Genomic DNA, 16,851 nt, shown 5'->3' on the forward strand with positions numbered 1-16,851 from the left:
CTTATAAGGAGAGGTTGGGCTATACTCATTGGAGTTTAGAAGAATGAGAGGTGACCTTACTGAAACATTTCAGATTCCTTGGGGCTTGACAAGGTAGAGGCTGAGAGGTTGGTTCCCCTTGTGTGGAAGTCTAGGACCAGAGGGCATAATCTCAGAGTAATGGGTCACCCATTTAAGACAAAGATGAGGATGAATTTCTTCTCTCAGAGGGTAGGCAATCTGTGGAATTCTTTACCACAGAGGGCTGTAGAGGCTGGGTTGTTAAATATATTCAAGGCTGAGATAGACAGATTTTTATTTAGTAATGGAATCAAGGGTTATGGGGAAAAGGCAAGAAAGTGGAATTGAGGATTATCAGATCATCCATGACCTCACTGAATGGCGGAGCAGACTCGATGGGCTGAATGGCCTACTTCTGCTCCTACATCATATTATCTTATGGTCTAATGGTAGATGAAATTTAATGCAATGAGTATGAAGTCCTGCACAGAGGAACAAAAATACACATTTCCATGAACTCCTTGAATGGTGCTGAAATAGCTAAAGTTGAAGTTAAAAGGGACCAGTTGCTTTAGTAGATTTGATGCTAAGCACATCTAATCAATGCAGAACAACAATCAACAAAACCAACAGGATTTTGGAATACCTGGCCAAAACCGCAGAATACGTGTCAAAAGATGTCATAATCCAACTTGCTTTTGTCGGGTCAGACCACAGATTGAATACTGTGCCCAGATCTGGTCATTGAAAGAAAAAGAGGACATTCAAGGCAGTGGGGGTGATGCAGAGAATGGATACCTAGTATTAAAGGTTTGAGGCATGAGGGAAAGCTGGAGGGCCTCGAGATTTTCCACCTTGAAAAGGAAGCACCTGAGAGGTGATCTTGTTGGGTTATATCGATTGTTAAGGAATGAAAAAAGAAGAATCTGTAAAATTACTGAAAATTGCAAGAGTAAGGCAAAGGGACACTAGTTAATAAACAAACATAGGACTGACATCAGGAAGTTCTCCATCCAATAAAGGTGATTAACATATGACTTGGAACCTCAGATGGAGGAGAGAAAACACTACCCTCTAATCCTTTAAGAAATGAATGCTGCAATGGGGGAATTTTAGACTCTTTCTGACTGAATGAAACAAGACAGGCTTGCCTCAGTCTTGTGATATTCGGAATAGCAAATAACGCCTTGGGCAAGGACTCAGCAGGGATCAGTCTTTGCTTCATTAAGTTAAAGTTTATAGAGTCTAGAGTAAGAGTTCCTCCAGTCATTCTGAACAGGATTATTGTAAGTGTTGTCCTGATGTAATTGTTCTGATATAATTGTAAACATCTGATGTGTTTTACATCACTTGACTCCTAGCAATGCTGTCCAGCAGTGTGACTACTGTTGCTATAGGTAATTAGGTGACCCAGGAGCCTGTGTAATTGATGCTGTGTTTAGTGTGAAAGGAAGGAAATTAGCTTGGGTGTTTGTTGTGCATACATAGAGGCTGCTGCCACAGCCAAGCTCTGCCTCCACTCTAGGAGGTTACTTCCTAGCAGAGATCAAGGAACCCCTCAGGAAAATTACCCCAGGCTATAAAAATCAATGCAGGTCAGGGTGCACTTTCATGATGCTGTCCCAGTTCTGCAACAGCAGAAGGTCTAAATTTATATGTTAAGGGAAGCATGATGAGAATGTATTTGGTTAGCACCGGGCCAGTCTGTGAATAGTTGCTCTGTGAGAATGGCCTCAGCAGGACTGCTTTATAGAGCTACTGATCTGGCATTGATTAGATTAGCATTTCTGAGAGAACTGCTTGGTGGTGTCAGCTGGCATACTACAACAATTACTTGGGTGAATACAGCACCTTTAATGCAGTAAGCACAGCAATAGAAGAAACAGCCAGTGGTAGTAGAACAATTAGTGAAGATGGTCAAAAAGCAACATAGGTTTTGAGAAAACATTTGAAACAGAGGGGAGGGGAAACAAGATAGAATGGTGGCCTTTCATCAGAAATAGAAAAAAGCTAAAGATGTAACAAGATTAAAGCAAGTACAGAGGCAGGGAAAGAGGGAGCATGGAAGAACAAAGAGAAAGGTCTGTGATGTGGTGGAAAACAGGAGAGAGAGCTGACATCCTGAATTATAGTGAACACAATGAACAGTAATAGACATTAGCTTAGCCCTATTCTGCTCCATCTGAGGGCCATGCTGAAGACTTAGGGACAGTGCCACTGTCACCTCCATAACTGCTGTATTCTTGTGTGGACAGGTCACCTACTTCCCTGCCCATCCCCCACTCACAAGGGCGTGGCAACATTCTCTTGAAAATCCAAGAACTCGCCACAGCACCTCCAAAAACAACCCAGACTACTTCCAGGCACTTTGCAATAGAAGATGTTCCAAAATTACCTTTCCTACAATTTGGGTGCTTGACCCTTATATATTGCAAGGCCCAGCTTGCAGGTGAACACTTGTTTGCAGAATAAACTACAAAGAGGCTGCCTGCACATACCTTGCCCAGATTTGGAATCCTGACATCACATCAGCCAGTTGGACTGTGTGGCGTCAGGATCAATTCAAAGCCTTCAAGTGCATGCAGAAAACATACCTGTGTATGTCCTTCTCCTTGAATAACACCATAGAGTCCACTCAGATAGCAGCAAGCAGTGAACCATTACCCCTGCTATGGTAATTCACTCGATATGGCGCTATGCAAACAAGTTCCTAACCCATTTTCTGTACACTTGCCACATTGCTATTTATGGGACTTTACCAAGTACGAATTGGCTGCTGTGTTTGCCTGCAGTACAACAGTGACTGCACTTCAAAAGTACTTCCTTGGCTGTTTTGGACACCCTGAGCTTGTTAAAAAGTGCTATATAAATGTAATGTTGTTTCTTTAGTTAAACGTTTCCTGAAGTACTTACTGTTTTTCGTGAAATCCCAGAATACACATTTTACTTCTGAGTTATTCTGCAATTGCAAAATGTGTTGTCAATAATTATTAATCTCTTTAGTACTGAAATAATACATAAAATGTACATTGTTTATACAGAGTTAACAATGTATAACAAAGCACAATTTTTCCAATATTTCAAAATTAATGCCAATTTATTGAATTTTCTTACTGAAAATATCTTCAAACTGTCACAAACCGATTTAACATCAATTTTTCAGATGCCAAATCTGGCACCTTCCAATTAAAGAATTAACTTATTTTTTAATTGAGTTAGCTTCCTTCTTTGTAAAGACATATTTCCTGAGTTCTGCCCCAAGTGTTCGCTTCACAGCCTTAAAGCTGTTTTCTCTTGCCCAAACTATGCTAGCTCATCCAAAGGTCTAGTTTGTATCTACATTATCCAGTTAAGGACCTCATTTATCTCTGTAAGGTTCCCTTTGAAACGCCTCTTTTGAAGCTGAAGCATTCTTGTCTAACAAGGCGTGCTCCATAGTCAATGTCAGGAAACATCCTAATTATTCCTCAATCAATTATTCCTTGAAGGCTTGCATGGCTCCCTGATGTCACAGTGATTGGAACAGTCTCAAATACTCTGGGTGCAGTACGATTTCTAGGCATTCAGACTTACCTGATTTGACCTTATACCCCAGGATCATATTTCCTATATTCTTTTGTCACCTCAGCTTGTTCAGACATGGTGAACAATGAGTCAGCTAACTCCCCTAGGCCTCTTTCAACATTCCCCTTGGAAAATTCATCTGCACCTATAAAGTACACATTCCTCCTGTTTAACCTCCGATGCACAAGCACATCTTATTTATCCACTTTAAAATTCCTTTGCCACTGATCAGCCCAGGACATAAGAACGTGCCCTACCATCTTGTAGCAATGTACTGCTAGCCACAAATAGGCTTTCCTAACATAGTACTTGCGTTATATTCCTCATTACTGAATGCAATAAATGATCACATACCACTGGCCAGTGACATATTGTCCTGGTATTTGTGTGCATTGAACAGTAGCTACAAATTTCAGAAATACCTGACTGGCCTGAATGTTCTTGAATGTGATTTGAACTGGATCCACCAAGTCATTGATGTTGAGGTTTGTAACGCTTGATGCAATAATGTAACTGTTCAATGAAGAAGTATCCCCAAGGCTGGGATCCTGTGAACAAAGGATACATGCTTGTCAAAAACAAGAAGGATAGTAAATCTAAACAGAAAAAAGTGCATTATTCCCTGATCAATAACGAGAAAGGGCCCAGGAAATTGGCAATCCAACATTGACATGACAGTGGCGCCATGATAATCAATATTTTGTACCGTTTCCGAAAGGAAATTGGTTCAGCAGCGCAAATATGCCAAGAAATTATAGCATGGCATGAATAATGGCATAACTCACACCATAAGACTTTTACAAGATAAGAGAAACCCAATGCTACAGAAGTGCCAATCTAATGTTGCGAGCCTCAGGGAAATTCTGGTACTTGAAAACATCTTCAGTCCAATCTCTTTCTCACCTCTATCCTCAATATTTATATTAAAGTTTAAACTTCTTGTGGCTGCAGTGTAATCTATTATATTGAAAAAGGCTAACAAAACCAACGCATGGGGCAAAATTTTATATCCCGTGGGCGGGCATGTGACTGACCCGATTTGGGTAAAATTGCGCGAGAAGACATTGGGGGACCGTCCAGATGTTATCCCACAGTCGTGTGATATTTCACTCGGCATGCCCGTGCGAAAGTCAGAAGCGGGCTCGTCGACAATTAAGAGGGCAATTAAGCCCATTAACAACGCAATCGTCTCTGACCTTTCGTGGCCCTTACGGTAAATTGACCAGGCAGATTTTGCATTTTTCATCAAACCTTATCCAAGGGCAGGAATAGGATAAAAATAAAAATCTGCAGACAGCACTTTTTATTATCTATTATGTTCAGGTGCCTGATTGTGACACTTGGACCTTTTTTTACCCTGATTTTGAAAACTTTATTTCATGGTTTTCAGGTCTGCAGCTCTCTGCCTTCAGGGAGCTTTCTCTCAGCGCTTGCCCACGCCCACGGAAATGTCATCACCCACCCTCCTCCCGCCCCCACCCCAGCAGCAGTGAGTTTTTCAGCAATAATCGGCCAGCCAGCGTGAAATCGCAGTCGGGGGACGATCCCGGTCGGCAGTCCGTTTCTCCACCTCTCCCGATTGCGCCCGCCCACCGAGCTGAAAATCCATTCTACCTGGAAAAGTGTCGATTTTCCATAGAAAGAGAACTGAATTCTTGAAGCATTATCCCTCTCCTCTGATGCAAGATTGGTCAATAGGGAAGGTGGAAGTTCAATAGCTGCAAAACTGGCCTGAGGAGATCTTTCATCCAGGGACACCTGAAGGATGAGACAGAACTGTTACACAAAATGTTAGTCTTTTGTTTCCTTTCAAATGAATGGGGAAGAAGGGAAACAGGGCAGCTTTTCCCAGTTTTACCTGACGCTATTGTTTGTCTTGGCGCAATGAATACAGGAAGGTCAGGAAGGGAGGAGCACATCCACTTAAAGACACCTATACAATATTCAATCTAGCTCATCCCATTCTAACTCCCAAATGCACTTGAATTCTCCTCAAGCTGTTTTCTACTATGTTACATGGTAGATTGCTCCAGACTTTTATCCCTATTTAAATAAGTAGTACTTTCTAAGACAAAAACAGAATTACCTGGAAAAACTCAGCTGGTCTGGCAGCATCGGCGGAGAAGAAAAGAGTTGACGTTTCGAGTCCTCATGACCCTTCGACAGAACTTGGAAAACTAATTCTGTTCGAAGGGTCATGAGGACTCAAAACGTCAACTCTTTTCTTCTCCGCCGATGCTGCCAGACCTGCTGAGTTTTTCCAGGTAATTCTGTTTTTGTTTTGGATTTCCAGCATCCGCAGTTTTTTTGTTTTTAGTACTTTCTAAGAACTATCAGAAATTTATTTTACATGGATTTAAAATTAATGTTTTTAACATTAGCTTAACAACTGTCATAGGGAAAATGTTAGAAGCTATTATTAGAGTCAATATAGCAGGGCATTTGGAAAAATTCAGGGTAATCAGGCAGAGTCAACATGGTTGTGTGAAAGGGAAATCATGTTTAACCAGCTTATTGGAGCTCTTTGCAGAAGTAACACATGCTGTGGATAAAGGGGAACTGGTGGATGTACTGTACTTTGATTTCCAGAAGGCATCTGATAAGTTGCCACATCAAAAAAAAATCATGGTGTAGGGAGTAATATATGGGCATGGATAGAAGTTTGGCTAACTAACAAGAAACAGAGGGTAGGCATAAATAGATTTTATCCTGGTTGGCAAGATGTAATGACTGGTGTGCCTCAGGATCAGTGCTGGGGCTCAACTTTTTAACTGTGTATGTAAGTGGCTTGGATGAAGGGACCAAAGGAGTGGTTGCGAAATTTGCTGATGACACAAAGACAGGTAGGACAGTCAGATGTGAAGAGGACACAAGGAGGCTACAAAGGGACGTAGATAGGTTAAGTGAGTGGGCAAAGATCTGGCAAATGGAGTATAGAGCAGAATTTTGCCCTCGGTTGGTGGGTGGGCCCCACCAGCTCGGCGGTGGGCGGGCAGCCGAACTCCACCGCCGAAACGGGGCCCACCGCCATTTTGAGTGGGTGGGCCAATTAAGGCCTGCCCAGCGACCTGCCCAACAGGAAGTGCTCTACACTTCCTGTGCGGGGGCAGGGGGGGAGGGATTCCCCATCTGTCAATGTGCGCTCTTTCACGCATGCGCACTGAAGAGTGCACTGCTCCCCGAGACTAAGTGCTGTCTCAGGGAGATTACTGATAGTCTAAAATACTTTACAAATAGAAAAATTGAAACATTATTAACATGTCCCCCTCACGTGACAATGTCACACGAGATGGGACATGTTAATAAATATCACATAAGATTTATTAAAGTTATTAAAAACAGACATGAAACCTCATCCCGCCAGTGGATGAGGTTTCATGAATAATCAGAAACCCGCTGGGGCTCCTGGCCTTTCCGCCAGCCTTAAGGTTGGACGGGCAGGTCTTTAATTATCTTAATGACCCTGTCAATGCCCTCAATTGGCTATTGACAGGTCGGCGGGCGGACAGCTGATTTCGCTGTGCCCGCCTTCCTGAATATTTAAAGGGACTGGGATAACGTCGGGGGTTCCTCCCAACGTAACCCACAGCATTTTCCCGTCCGCAAGCGGGCCCTGCCCCCAAATCGCCGACGGGAAAATTCAGGCCATAATGTGGGCAAATATAAAACTGTCCATTTTGGCAGGGAGAATAAAATAGAAGCGTTTTATCGAAATGGTGAGAGACTGCAGAGCTCTGAGATGCAGAGGGATCAGGGTGTCCGAGTGCATGAATCACAAAAGGCTGGTAAGCAGGTTCAGCAAATAATTAGGAAAGCTAATAGAATGTTATCATTTATTGCGAGGAGAGTTGAATAAAAAATAGGGAAGTTATGCATCAGTTATACAGGGCATTGGTGAGACCACATCTGGAGCACAGTATTGGTCTCCTTATTTAAGGAAGGATGTGAGTGAGTTGGAAGCAGTTAGGAGAAGGTTAACTAAGCTAATACCTGGATTGGCTGGGTTGCCTTATGAGGAAAGATAGGACTGGCTGGGCTTGTATCTGCTGGAGTTTAGAAGAATAACAGGCAATCTGATTGAAACAACCTGAGGGGTCTTGGCAAGGTGGATGTGGAGAGGAGAATCTAGAATTAAAAATAAGTGGTTACCCACTTAAAACAGGGGTGAGGAGATTTTTTTTCTTTCAGAGGGCAGTGAGTCTTTGGAACTCCCTTCCTCAAAAGGCAGTGGAGGCAGAGTTTTTGAATATTTTAAAGGCAAAGGTGGGTAGATTCTTGATAAACAAGGGGGAGGTGAAAGGTCATTGGGGGTAGGTGAGAGGTTACAATCAGATCAGCCATGATCTTATTGAATGGCAGAGCAGGCTGAAGAGGCCCAGTTGCCTACTCCTGCTCCTAATTCATATGTTCGTATGTATGTTGGTACGTTCTCTAGCCCTGCCAACAGATTTCACTTTGAATAATTCAAGAGTGTTTTAACATCTGTCAGTATACCTGACCAACTCCTGCCATCTCAGAATAGTTGGAAAACTATGCCTTAAAATCGACCAAGAATACTTGAAAAAAATCTTAATAAATCACTAGTTCCAAATTCTCAGGCACAGAAACAAACCCTATGGCCAGAATATTACACTCGTTGGGCAGGCGCGTGCCCGACCTGAATGAGTGTAAAATGACACATGATGATGTCGGGCGAGCGTCCTGATGTCATCGTGCACTTGCGCGATATTTCGGGCGGGAGTCAACAGCTCACCAGCCGACAATTAACAGGCCTATTAAGGTCATTGAAGTAATAATTGAAAGACGTTTTTCATTGCCCATCCAACCTTACTATTGGCGGGCAGGTGAAAAGACCAAGCGGGATGAGGTTTCCAACAGTTATTAAAAATTAAATAAATACTTAAACATTTAATTAATAACGTGTCCCTGCTCATGAGGGACATGTTTTTTAACGATTTAAAATTCTTTATTTTTAGTTCTTAAAATGTTGATCTCCCTGAGGCAGTTCCGTGCCTCGGGGAGCGTTTCTTGTGCCACCTGCTCACATGTGTGAGGTCCCTGACATGCCCTCCTCCCCGCCCCCCTGCCCCTCATCCCCACCCCCACAAAGGCAGCATTGAGTGCTGTAGCACATGCTTCATGCTGGGTGGGCCATCGCGGGTGGTGGTCAGCTTTCCGACCCCTCCTGCCTGATCCCGCTGAGCCCGCCTGGCGAGGGGAAAATCCTGGCTTATAAACAGAAAGTATTTGAAATACTCAGCAACCCGGATGGCATAAGTTGAGAAATATGGAGCCGTTGGGGAGAGTTTTACCAGCCCCCACATGTAAAAGTCAATTTTCAGTGCCAGAGAGGTTTGTTGGCAGTAAAAACAGAATGATCACACTGTTAAAAGGGTACTTACAATGGAATGGACAAGGCCTAACATTTTATTGGCAAGTTTAGTATGTATCTATGAGGTAAATACAGGAACCCCATGGTGTTTAATGTATTTGAATGGTGAGTCGCATGGCAAGGTGCCATTTTTCAGAAAGCTGTCAGAGGAGTGGGACATCAAGGACAGCAACTTCAGATTTCCATCATTGAGCATGAAGTTGCTGTCCGATTTCCACGTAAATGATCTAAGTGCTGTTAACCTCACTGATATTGTTACCACAAAATCAATAGTAAGTTCCAAACAACCACACTGATAAACAAGGTGGAGAGTTTGGGTCTATACTACCTGCAAATCGGTAACGTTGCTGATGCTGAAATCTGCCCCACCGAAGCCAGTGGCATTGATTTTGGCCACAGCCAGAGCCAAAGAAGGGGCCGTGATGTTTACCGAGACGGTTGTGAAATTCAACTTCTCACCAATTTTGTCCACAATTTTTATTATCCTAATAAAAAAAAAAGGCTCAATCAGCAACTGGAAGGATGGTGTGTTGTGGGAGAACAGGACAGAGAGAAAAGCAATGAAGTACATCCTAGGGGCATCTTAATTCCTGGAGGAAAGTCTACACAAAGAAATGTCTTTTTGCTCTTATATTTATGTACCCTTACTCCATCCAAAGGTGTTGTTAAATTTTATTGTACTTTTCTTACCATATTGAAAAAAGACAGAGAACCGAATACTGATCCAAGGAGTCTCGCTACTGTATCCTGTCTCTTTATGGGCTTGAGCATAACATCAAAATGATGAACAAAAGTAGGTCATACAACCCTTCAAGGTTGCTCCACCATTCAGTAAGATCATGGCTAAACTTTGACATTAACTCCGCTTCCCACCCCAACTAAATATCTCTTGACTCCTTTAGTACCCAAAACCATATCAATCTCAATCTTGAAAATACACATTGAATGACCTGCACAGCCCTCTGGGTTAGAGAATACCAAAAATTCGCAACCCTCTGAGTGAAGAAATTTCTCCTCTTGTGTACCCTAAATGATTGCCCATCATCCCGACATTATGACTCTTAGGCCTGAACTCTCCAACCAGGGGAAAAAATTATCAGGGTTTACCCTGTTAAGAATTTTGTAGGTTTCAACTGGATCACTATCATTCTTCTAAACTGCAGAGAGTACAGGCCCTGTATACTCAAACTCTCCTTAGGACAATTCTTTCTTTGGAATCAATCCAATGGACCTTCACTGCACCCCGTCTAAAACAAGTATATCCTTCCTTAGGTAAGGACACTAAAACAGCATTCCAGTGTGGTCTCACCCAAGACCCACAGAATTGCAGCAAGAACTTCCTTACTCTTGTACTCTAACCTCCTGGCAGTCAAGGCTTAAATACCATTTGCTTTCCCAATTATTTGATAAATCCGCATGTTAATTTTATGAGACTCACATACAAGGATGCCCAACATACAACCGAATGCCAACATTTACAAGTTTCATACCTTTTAAAAACATTTGACTTCTCTATTCTTGCTACCAAAGTGGACCATTTCATACCTTCTCACATTATATTCCATCTGCCACATTCTTGGCCACTCACATAATCAAGTCTACCTGCCTTTACATTCTCATCATATCCTCCGCATAGCTGTTTTTCCCCACCTAGATTTGTATCATCAGCAAACTTTGTCCCTCATCTAAGTTATTGATATAGATTGTAAATAGCTAAGGTCCAAACACTAATCTTTGCTGCACTCCACTAGTTACACACCGCCATCCCAAAAATGACCCATTTATCCCTACACCCTGGGTGGGATATTCTGGCCCCACCTGTTGCCGGGATCATCCGGTCCCACTGAATGTCAATGGACTGTTGGCAGGGCTGCCGAATCTCCTGCGGTGGGTCCCACCAAAATGGAGCCGGAAAATCCCAGCCCCTGTTTTCCTTCAGTTAACCAATCCTGAATCCATGCTAATATATTACCCCGATCCCATGAGCCCTGACTTCACACAAAACCTCTCATGTGGTACCTTATAAAATGCCTTCTGAAAATCCAAATGTGGTACATCCCCTATCTACCCTTCTAGATTGCAGCCTCAAAAAACTCTAATATGGTTGTTAAATATGACTTCCTCATTCATAAACCTGTGCAGACTCTGCCTAATCAGTACTGATTTTCCATGTGCCTGTATCATGTTCTTAGTAATCTCAGTAGTCAGCCCATCACCTCTTTGACTGTTCCCTGGACTGCCTGAGGTGAAGAACAAGTAAAGCTGTGGTCAGCCTGAACACAAAACTTGATGGGGACTGAAGAGCGTTATACATCTTAGAACGAATCTTTTTTTTAAAGGGACATGAATTCACTTAGACATATTGGCCTGGTGCCACAATGAGCGATGGCACCAACACACAGTGTGACGGGATCACTAAGCATGGCAGTGTGTCCATAATGATCATGAGGTCCTCATCTCAATTAGCAACCTCTGTTTTCACTGACATGATCCACAATGATGTAGTTAACACCTCTTTAAATTGAGCAAAGAGCAATTTTAAGAATAGGAAGATACCATTAACCAAGTGTACTTCTCCAAAGTTTATCCACAGGATGATTGAACGCATTCTCTATTAGAAAATCAAACAGGTCGCAGGGAAGGCACCTACATTGGTGGGTGTCATCATGGATAGGGATCAGATAATGCCATTGGATCTTACAGATTTCAATATACCAAGGGTGCATTTTAATCCCCCACGATGGGCAGGAGAGTGTTGGTGGGGGTTTCGAATGTTATCAAATGTGAAACCCAATCCTAAGCCTCCAGGAACACTTCGATACCTGGTTTAACTGTGGCGGGTCCAGGGGGAAGCTGATCATTGATTATTTATTAATAAGGTTCCATTTTTTCAGGCTTTGACAGCCATTTGGCTTTAATGTCTGCAGGCTGGGTTTTCCAGAGGTAAAGGGAGGCAGGAGTTGCCAGATCCTACAGGTAAGTGTTTTTCCAGCACTGCTTGTGGGCCACAAGAAGCTGAAATGCTCCCCGCACCACCCCCCCCCAGCAAACTTACTGGGCAGGATTTTGCTGTCAGCGAGCAGGGAGTGGGGCCCACTCGCCGATGCGTAAAATGACATGAGTTTCCCCCGACGTCACCGCGCCCCATTTAAATTTTCAGGAAGGTGGGGGGCACAGCAAAAACAGCTGCGGGCCCGCCGACCTGTTAATGGCCAATTGAGGATCAATTATACAATTAAAGGACCCACCCGTCCAACCTTAAGGCTGGCAGACAGGCCAGGAGCCCCGGCGGGGAATAGAAAATACATGAAACCTCATCCACCGGCGGGATGGGGTTTCATGCAGGGTTTAAAAATGTTTAATAAACTTATGATGTAAAATATGAACATGTCCCACCTCATTTTCTCTTTTTCTATTTTTAATATTTTTTTAAAGTGTAAGCGATCTACCTGAGGCTGCACTTAGCCTCAGGGAGATGTGTGCTCTATCGTGTGCATGCATGAAAGAGCGCACTCTCGCTTTTGGGGAACCCCCTCCCCCCCCCCAACCACCCGCACAGGGAGCGCATAGCGCTTCCTGCTGGACATCACACTGGGTGGGCCTTAATTGGCCCACCCACGTAAAATGGCGGCAGGGCCCATTTCTCCAGTGGGGATCGGCTCCCCACCCACCGGAGATTGGGTCAGGCCTGTCCACCCAACAGGCAGAAAATTCTGCCCATTGTGATCTCTCCCTCTTCTGCCATTTCATCCTCCCTCCACCCTTCTTCCTGCGCTCCTGCCCCTCATCCCAACAGAGCCCTGATCTTCTCAAGTGCTGGGATTGTCCACGTGTGCCTCAAGCATTCCCACCCAGTAGCCGGCCAATCTCTCAATTTGCCTTGCTGCAGGGTAGGAAATGGAGTGACGCAATTTTAGTTAAGCCCTGCAATTAAATTCAGCCGGATCTCTCCTTTCTGATATTTCCAGATTTTCAGCCACAGATATGCAGCCAGCCCCTTCCCCAACTCCCCACCAATATTGGGGGCCTGCACGCGGAACTAAATAAATGCTTACTCACAGAGTTCAACAGTTATCCTTTTCTATTTCTATGACTTTCTCCAAACTCTGCAACTCTCCATAATGCCTGCATTCCTCCATTTCTTGCCACCTGTGCTTTTAGACTTCCTTCGTCCCAACACTGGTGGCTGTGTCTTCAGCTGCCTAGGCCCTAAGGCCTGTAATTTCCTCCACAAAACTCCTCACCCCATTTAAGACACTCCTTAAAACCCATCCCTTTGACAAGGCTTTTGTCCATCTTTCCTAATAACTCCTTAAGTAGCTTGGTGCAAAATGCTCTTTGATCATTGTCCTGGAATGTGACTTGGCATGTTTCTTATGTGAAAGGGGCTGCATTAATGTAAGTTGTTGGTGTCAATATAACTTACCTACTGGAAGATGAAGCAACAGCAGCAGGGGAGACATTGATGAGGATGCTTATCCTGTTAATGAGCATTTTTGCAAGCTCCTCGCTTATACTCTCCATTTGCAAAATATCCTCCAGTTGGCTCACAATTAAAACAACGGCAGTTTCATTCAACTCTGTAGCATTGGTCTTTGTTAGATATTCTGAGATTACAAAGAAAATGGAATGATGATGGAATATTATAACACATCCCATAACGTTTCCATTGGCTAATAATAAAATGCTTCTTTCCCAGGCAACAAACTATTCAGATTTACTGTGTTTTCAAGAGAACAAAGTAGAACAGAATGCACCCCTCACAACCTAATCATGTCATTAGTAAGTGTTATCACTTCAAAAATATGGCATAAATGAAGATTTATCAATTTGCAAATCTGAACCTGCGCAGGGTTTCCAACAGGCTTGCATTAATATTTTTATATTGATTCATTCATGGTATGTGGATGGCACTGGAAAGAGGTTTTAATGCGATGATTGGGATGCTTTGTACTGAATGATGTCACTCCTGACTGTTGGAGCTGCACTCATCAAGGCAATTGGAGAGTATACCACCACACTCCTGACTTGTGTCTTGTAGATGGTGGACAGGCTTTGTGGAGACAGGAGGTGAGTCACTCACTGCAGAATTCCCAACCTCTGACCTACTCTGACCTGCCACAGTATTGATATGGCTTGCCCAGTTAAGTTTCTGGTCACTGGTAACCCCCAGGATGTCAATGTTGAGGGATTCAGCCATGTTAATGCCTTGGGATGACAAGGAAAGGTGGTTAGACTCTCTTGTTGCAGGTGGTCATTGCCTGGGGCATCATGTAGTGCAAATATTGCTTGTCACTTATTAGCCTAAGGCTGAAAGTTGTTGTTGTGTATTACACTGTGAGAAACTCACCATGGGCAAAATTTTTCCCTTGGCGGGGGTGCTTGGAGGCAGCGGGGGGCGCAGTAGGGAAACCGACCATCGCCCATGATCGGCACCATACCGCGATTTTGCGTGGGCGGTGTAATTAAGGCCCGCCCAGCGTGGAACGCGAGTGACAGTGCTGAGCGTTGACTATGCGGACAGGGGGGAGGAGGGCGAGCTGGCGTAACTCGAACTTCGTGCATGTGCAGGGAGATGAAGCTCTGTTTAAGAAAACCAATGCACTAAATTAAAATCTGTCACATGAGCAGGGACATGTTTTTAATTTAAGTGTTACATTTTAATTTTATTTTTATTAGAAAACCTTATCCCGCCCTTGGATGAGGTTACCTAAAAAATGCAAAGGTGTTTGGCCTTTTCGCCTGCCCCATCAACCATTAGGTTGAATGGGCAGTGAAAAATTCAGGGCAATTGTTAACTTAATGGCTTTAATATGCCTTTTAATTGCTGGCTGACACACTGCCAGCTCCGGCGAGCGCCTACTGACCTAATTATTGTGAGACCGCGCTTTATTTCAAGCATGGGCGTGTCGGGCACATGCCCGCATGCCACGGGTACAATTCTGCCCCATGTGTATTCACGGTAGACAGCTATTAGTTATCTAACTTTATTTACACCTCCCCAACAGAGAGGGTAGCAAAGAGAGCAATATAACAAAATGCTCAGTTCTTGGAATACACTACACACCCTCCCCACTCAAAAAACAAATTTACACATTAAAGTGTAAAATAGTACATGTCCCTAATTTGCCAGAATACCGCTAAACCAACAGTACCTGAAATTTAACAAGCTTGGTCTCTTATTTGTTTCTGTAATCACAACTAAAACATATACCCCTAAATACAACCGATATTGCCAGAGTAATTTACATGTAAAAAAGAATTATTTTTCCTTAACAGCAGTGTGTGTGTATCAAAAGTATTATCACTTGACAAGAAATAATGAAAAAAACAATTAATTTCTTCTTCCTTCCTACATAGCTTTCAAATAGCTGGCACAGGCACAATGGGCTGAAAAGCCTCATTCTGTCCTGAATGATTCTAATGCTAAGTCACATCAGCAGTGTCTGGTGGTTGTTAACTACTCAATATTAGCATCTAGTTTCTTGTAATGTTTTCAAAGTGCACATTGGTGACCTGTGAAGTGGACGTCCCAGTAATTATGGTGATATTCACTGCAAGGTAAGTACAAAATTACAGATCAGACAATCAACTGGCATGCCCTGTCTGTGACAGTTCTTTGTTAAATATCCATATCTAATGGCACAGGTGAGATATATTCACTTAAGGATTATATTGGGAAATATTCAATTTTTTATGAGTTTAATAGACTACTCCCTCCAACAGTTTCTGCAACAAGTTACAGCCTTGTCTGTACTGAAAGGAAGCAACAACTACTCCAAGTCAAGCTTAGACTTTTTATTGTCAGAAGTCCACTTTCATATTGCTTTCATCCCAAACAGAGCCAATGTCAGAGGTTTTAATATTGACTCTGAGTTGTTGATCTTTCCATTAACATTGTGCCACTGATAATGTTCAGAAAAATAGCTGTCTATCTATCCTGAATGTCTTCCACACATCAACAAACTGTGCACGTGCTTTGATGTGCCATTTCTCTCCCTGATACCAATACATGCCATTTACAAGCAGTGGACTGACTCGTTTTGTGTTCTAAAGAAGTTTCTTTCTGAGATTGTAGAGCGAAAAGGCAGGTAACAAGAAAATTGGTTCTGACTATTACCCCACCCCGCCCACCCCCCTGCATCATTGTGCACCTTAAAGGCAAATGAACGGAGGAGCAGGATTTGTCAATGAATGCGTGTTGGTAAGATGGAGCACCAGAACATTTGTTCAGTCATGTAAACAAAAATCAAATTTACTTATTAATGTACAGCTGTCACTTCCAAATCCTAAATCTCTCCAATACATATTTGCAAACACCTGTCACAGGTGAAGTATTGAGAAAGGTTGGGTTGGATGTGGTAGGCTTCTATCCTGACAACCGATGGGCTAACCTGGCAGAGTGGCCTTTTACAAATCAGCCCAAGGTCAGTGGGTAAGAAAACCAACTGAGGTGCTTAAAGGAATTAGTCTGATGCTACAAGCTTTCTATATCTGAAATGGCAAATTAACTTTAATTATTTGTGATAATCTGAGGTGCAATGCACCTTTAAGAGAATGTGAACAGGTTGACCACGTGACTGTATGATCCAATTGCTGTGTCGTGTGGGCTACAATGGTAAGAGTTAGTCTGGAGTAGGGTCTGGTTGGAGAAGCACACATCCTGTTAGCGCGCTGTATAAATAAATAGCTTCATCTCACATTGGTCTCTGCGTCTGCCATATGTTGTTATCAACTCACCTGCCAACAGGGAAGCATGCAACCAATTCACAAGCAAAGCGACCCCACAGTATAGCATAACATTATTGCTTGATGTAATTAAGGCACCAGGACATGATCCAATCAATGCTGTAAAATTTAGTTATTAGCTGACACCAAGCTTGACTGCCAGAGTT

At 43.1% G+C, this 16,851-nt stretch overlaps 1 protein-coding gene across 9 annotated transcripts in view; it reads right to left on the minus strand.

The window, feature by feature from the left end:
* The window catches only part of LOC121290681 (adhesion G-protein coupled receptor G2-like), a 188,868-nt gene that overhangs the window by 40,719 nt on the left and 131,298 nt on the right, over positions 1-16,851 (minus strand). For all 9 annotated transcript variants that reach the window (XR_005945862.1, XM_041211461.1, XM_041211460.1 and 6 more), the window contains 5 exons: positions 13,383-13,563; positions 9,285-9,441; positions 5,179-5,322; positions 3,987-4,112; positions 2,914-2,959 (listed from right to left, as the gene is read on the minus strand). Coding sequence is in view for 8 of the 9 variants with exons in the window: in XM_041211461.1 (XP_041067395.1) it covers positions 2,914-2,959; positions 3,987-4,112; positions 5,179-5,322; positions 9,285-9,441; positions 13,383-13,563 (654 nt within the window). In the remaining variant the exon portion in view is untranslated. The remainder of the gene's footprint in view (positions 1-2,913; positions 2,960-3,986; positions 4,113-5,178; positions 5,323-9,284; positions 9,442-13,382; positions 13,564-16,851) is intronic.

The sequence above is a fragment of the Carcharodon carcharias genome, chromosome 18, assembly GCF_017639515.1.
Source record: "Carcharodon carcharias isolate sCarCar2 chromosome 18, sCarCar2.pri, whole genome shotgun sequence".
Taxonomy (NCBI): Eukaryota; Metazoa; Chordata; class Chondrichthyes; order Lamniformes; family Lamnidae; genus Carcharodon; species Carcharodon carcharias.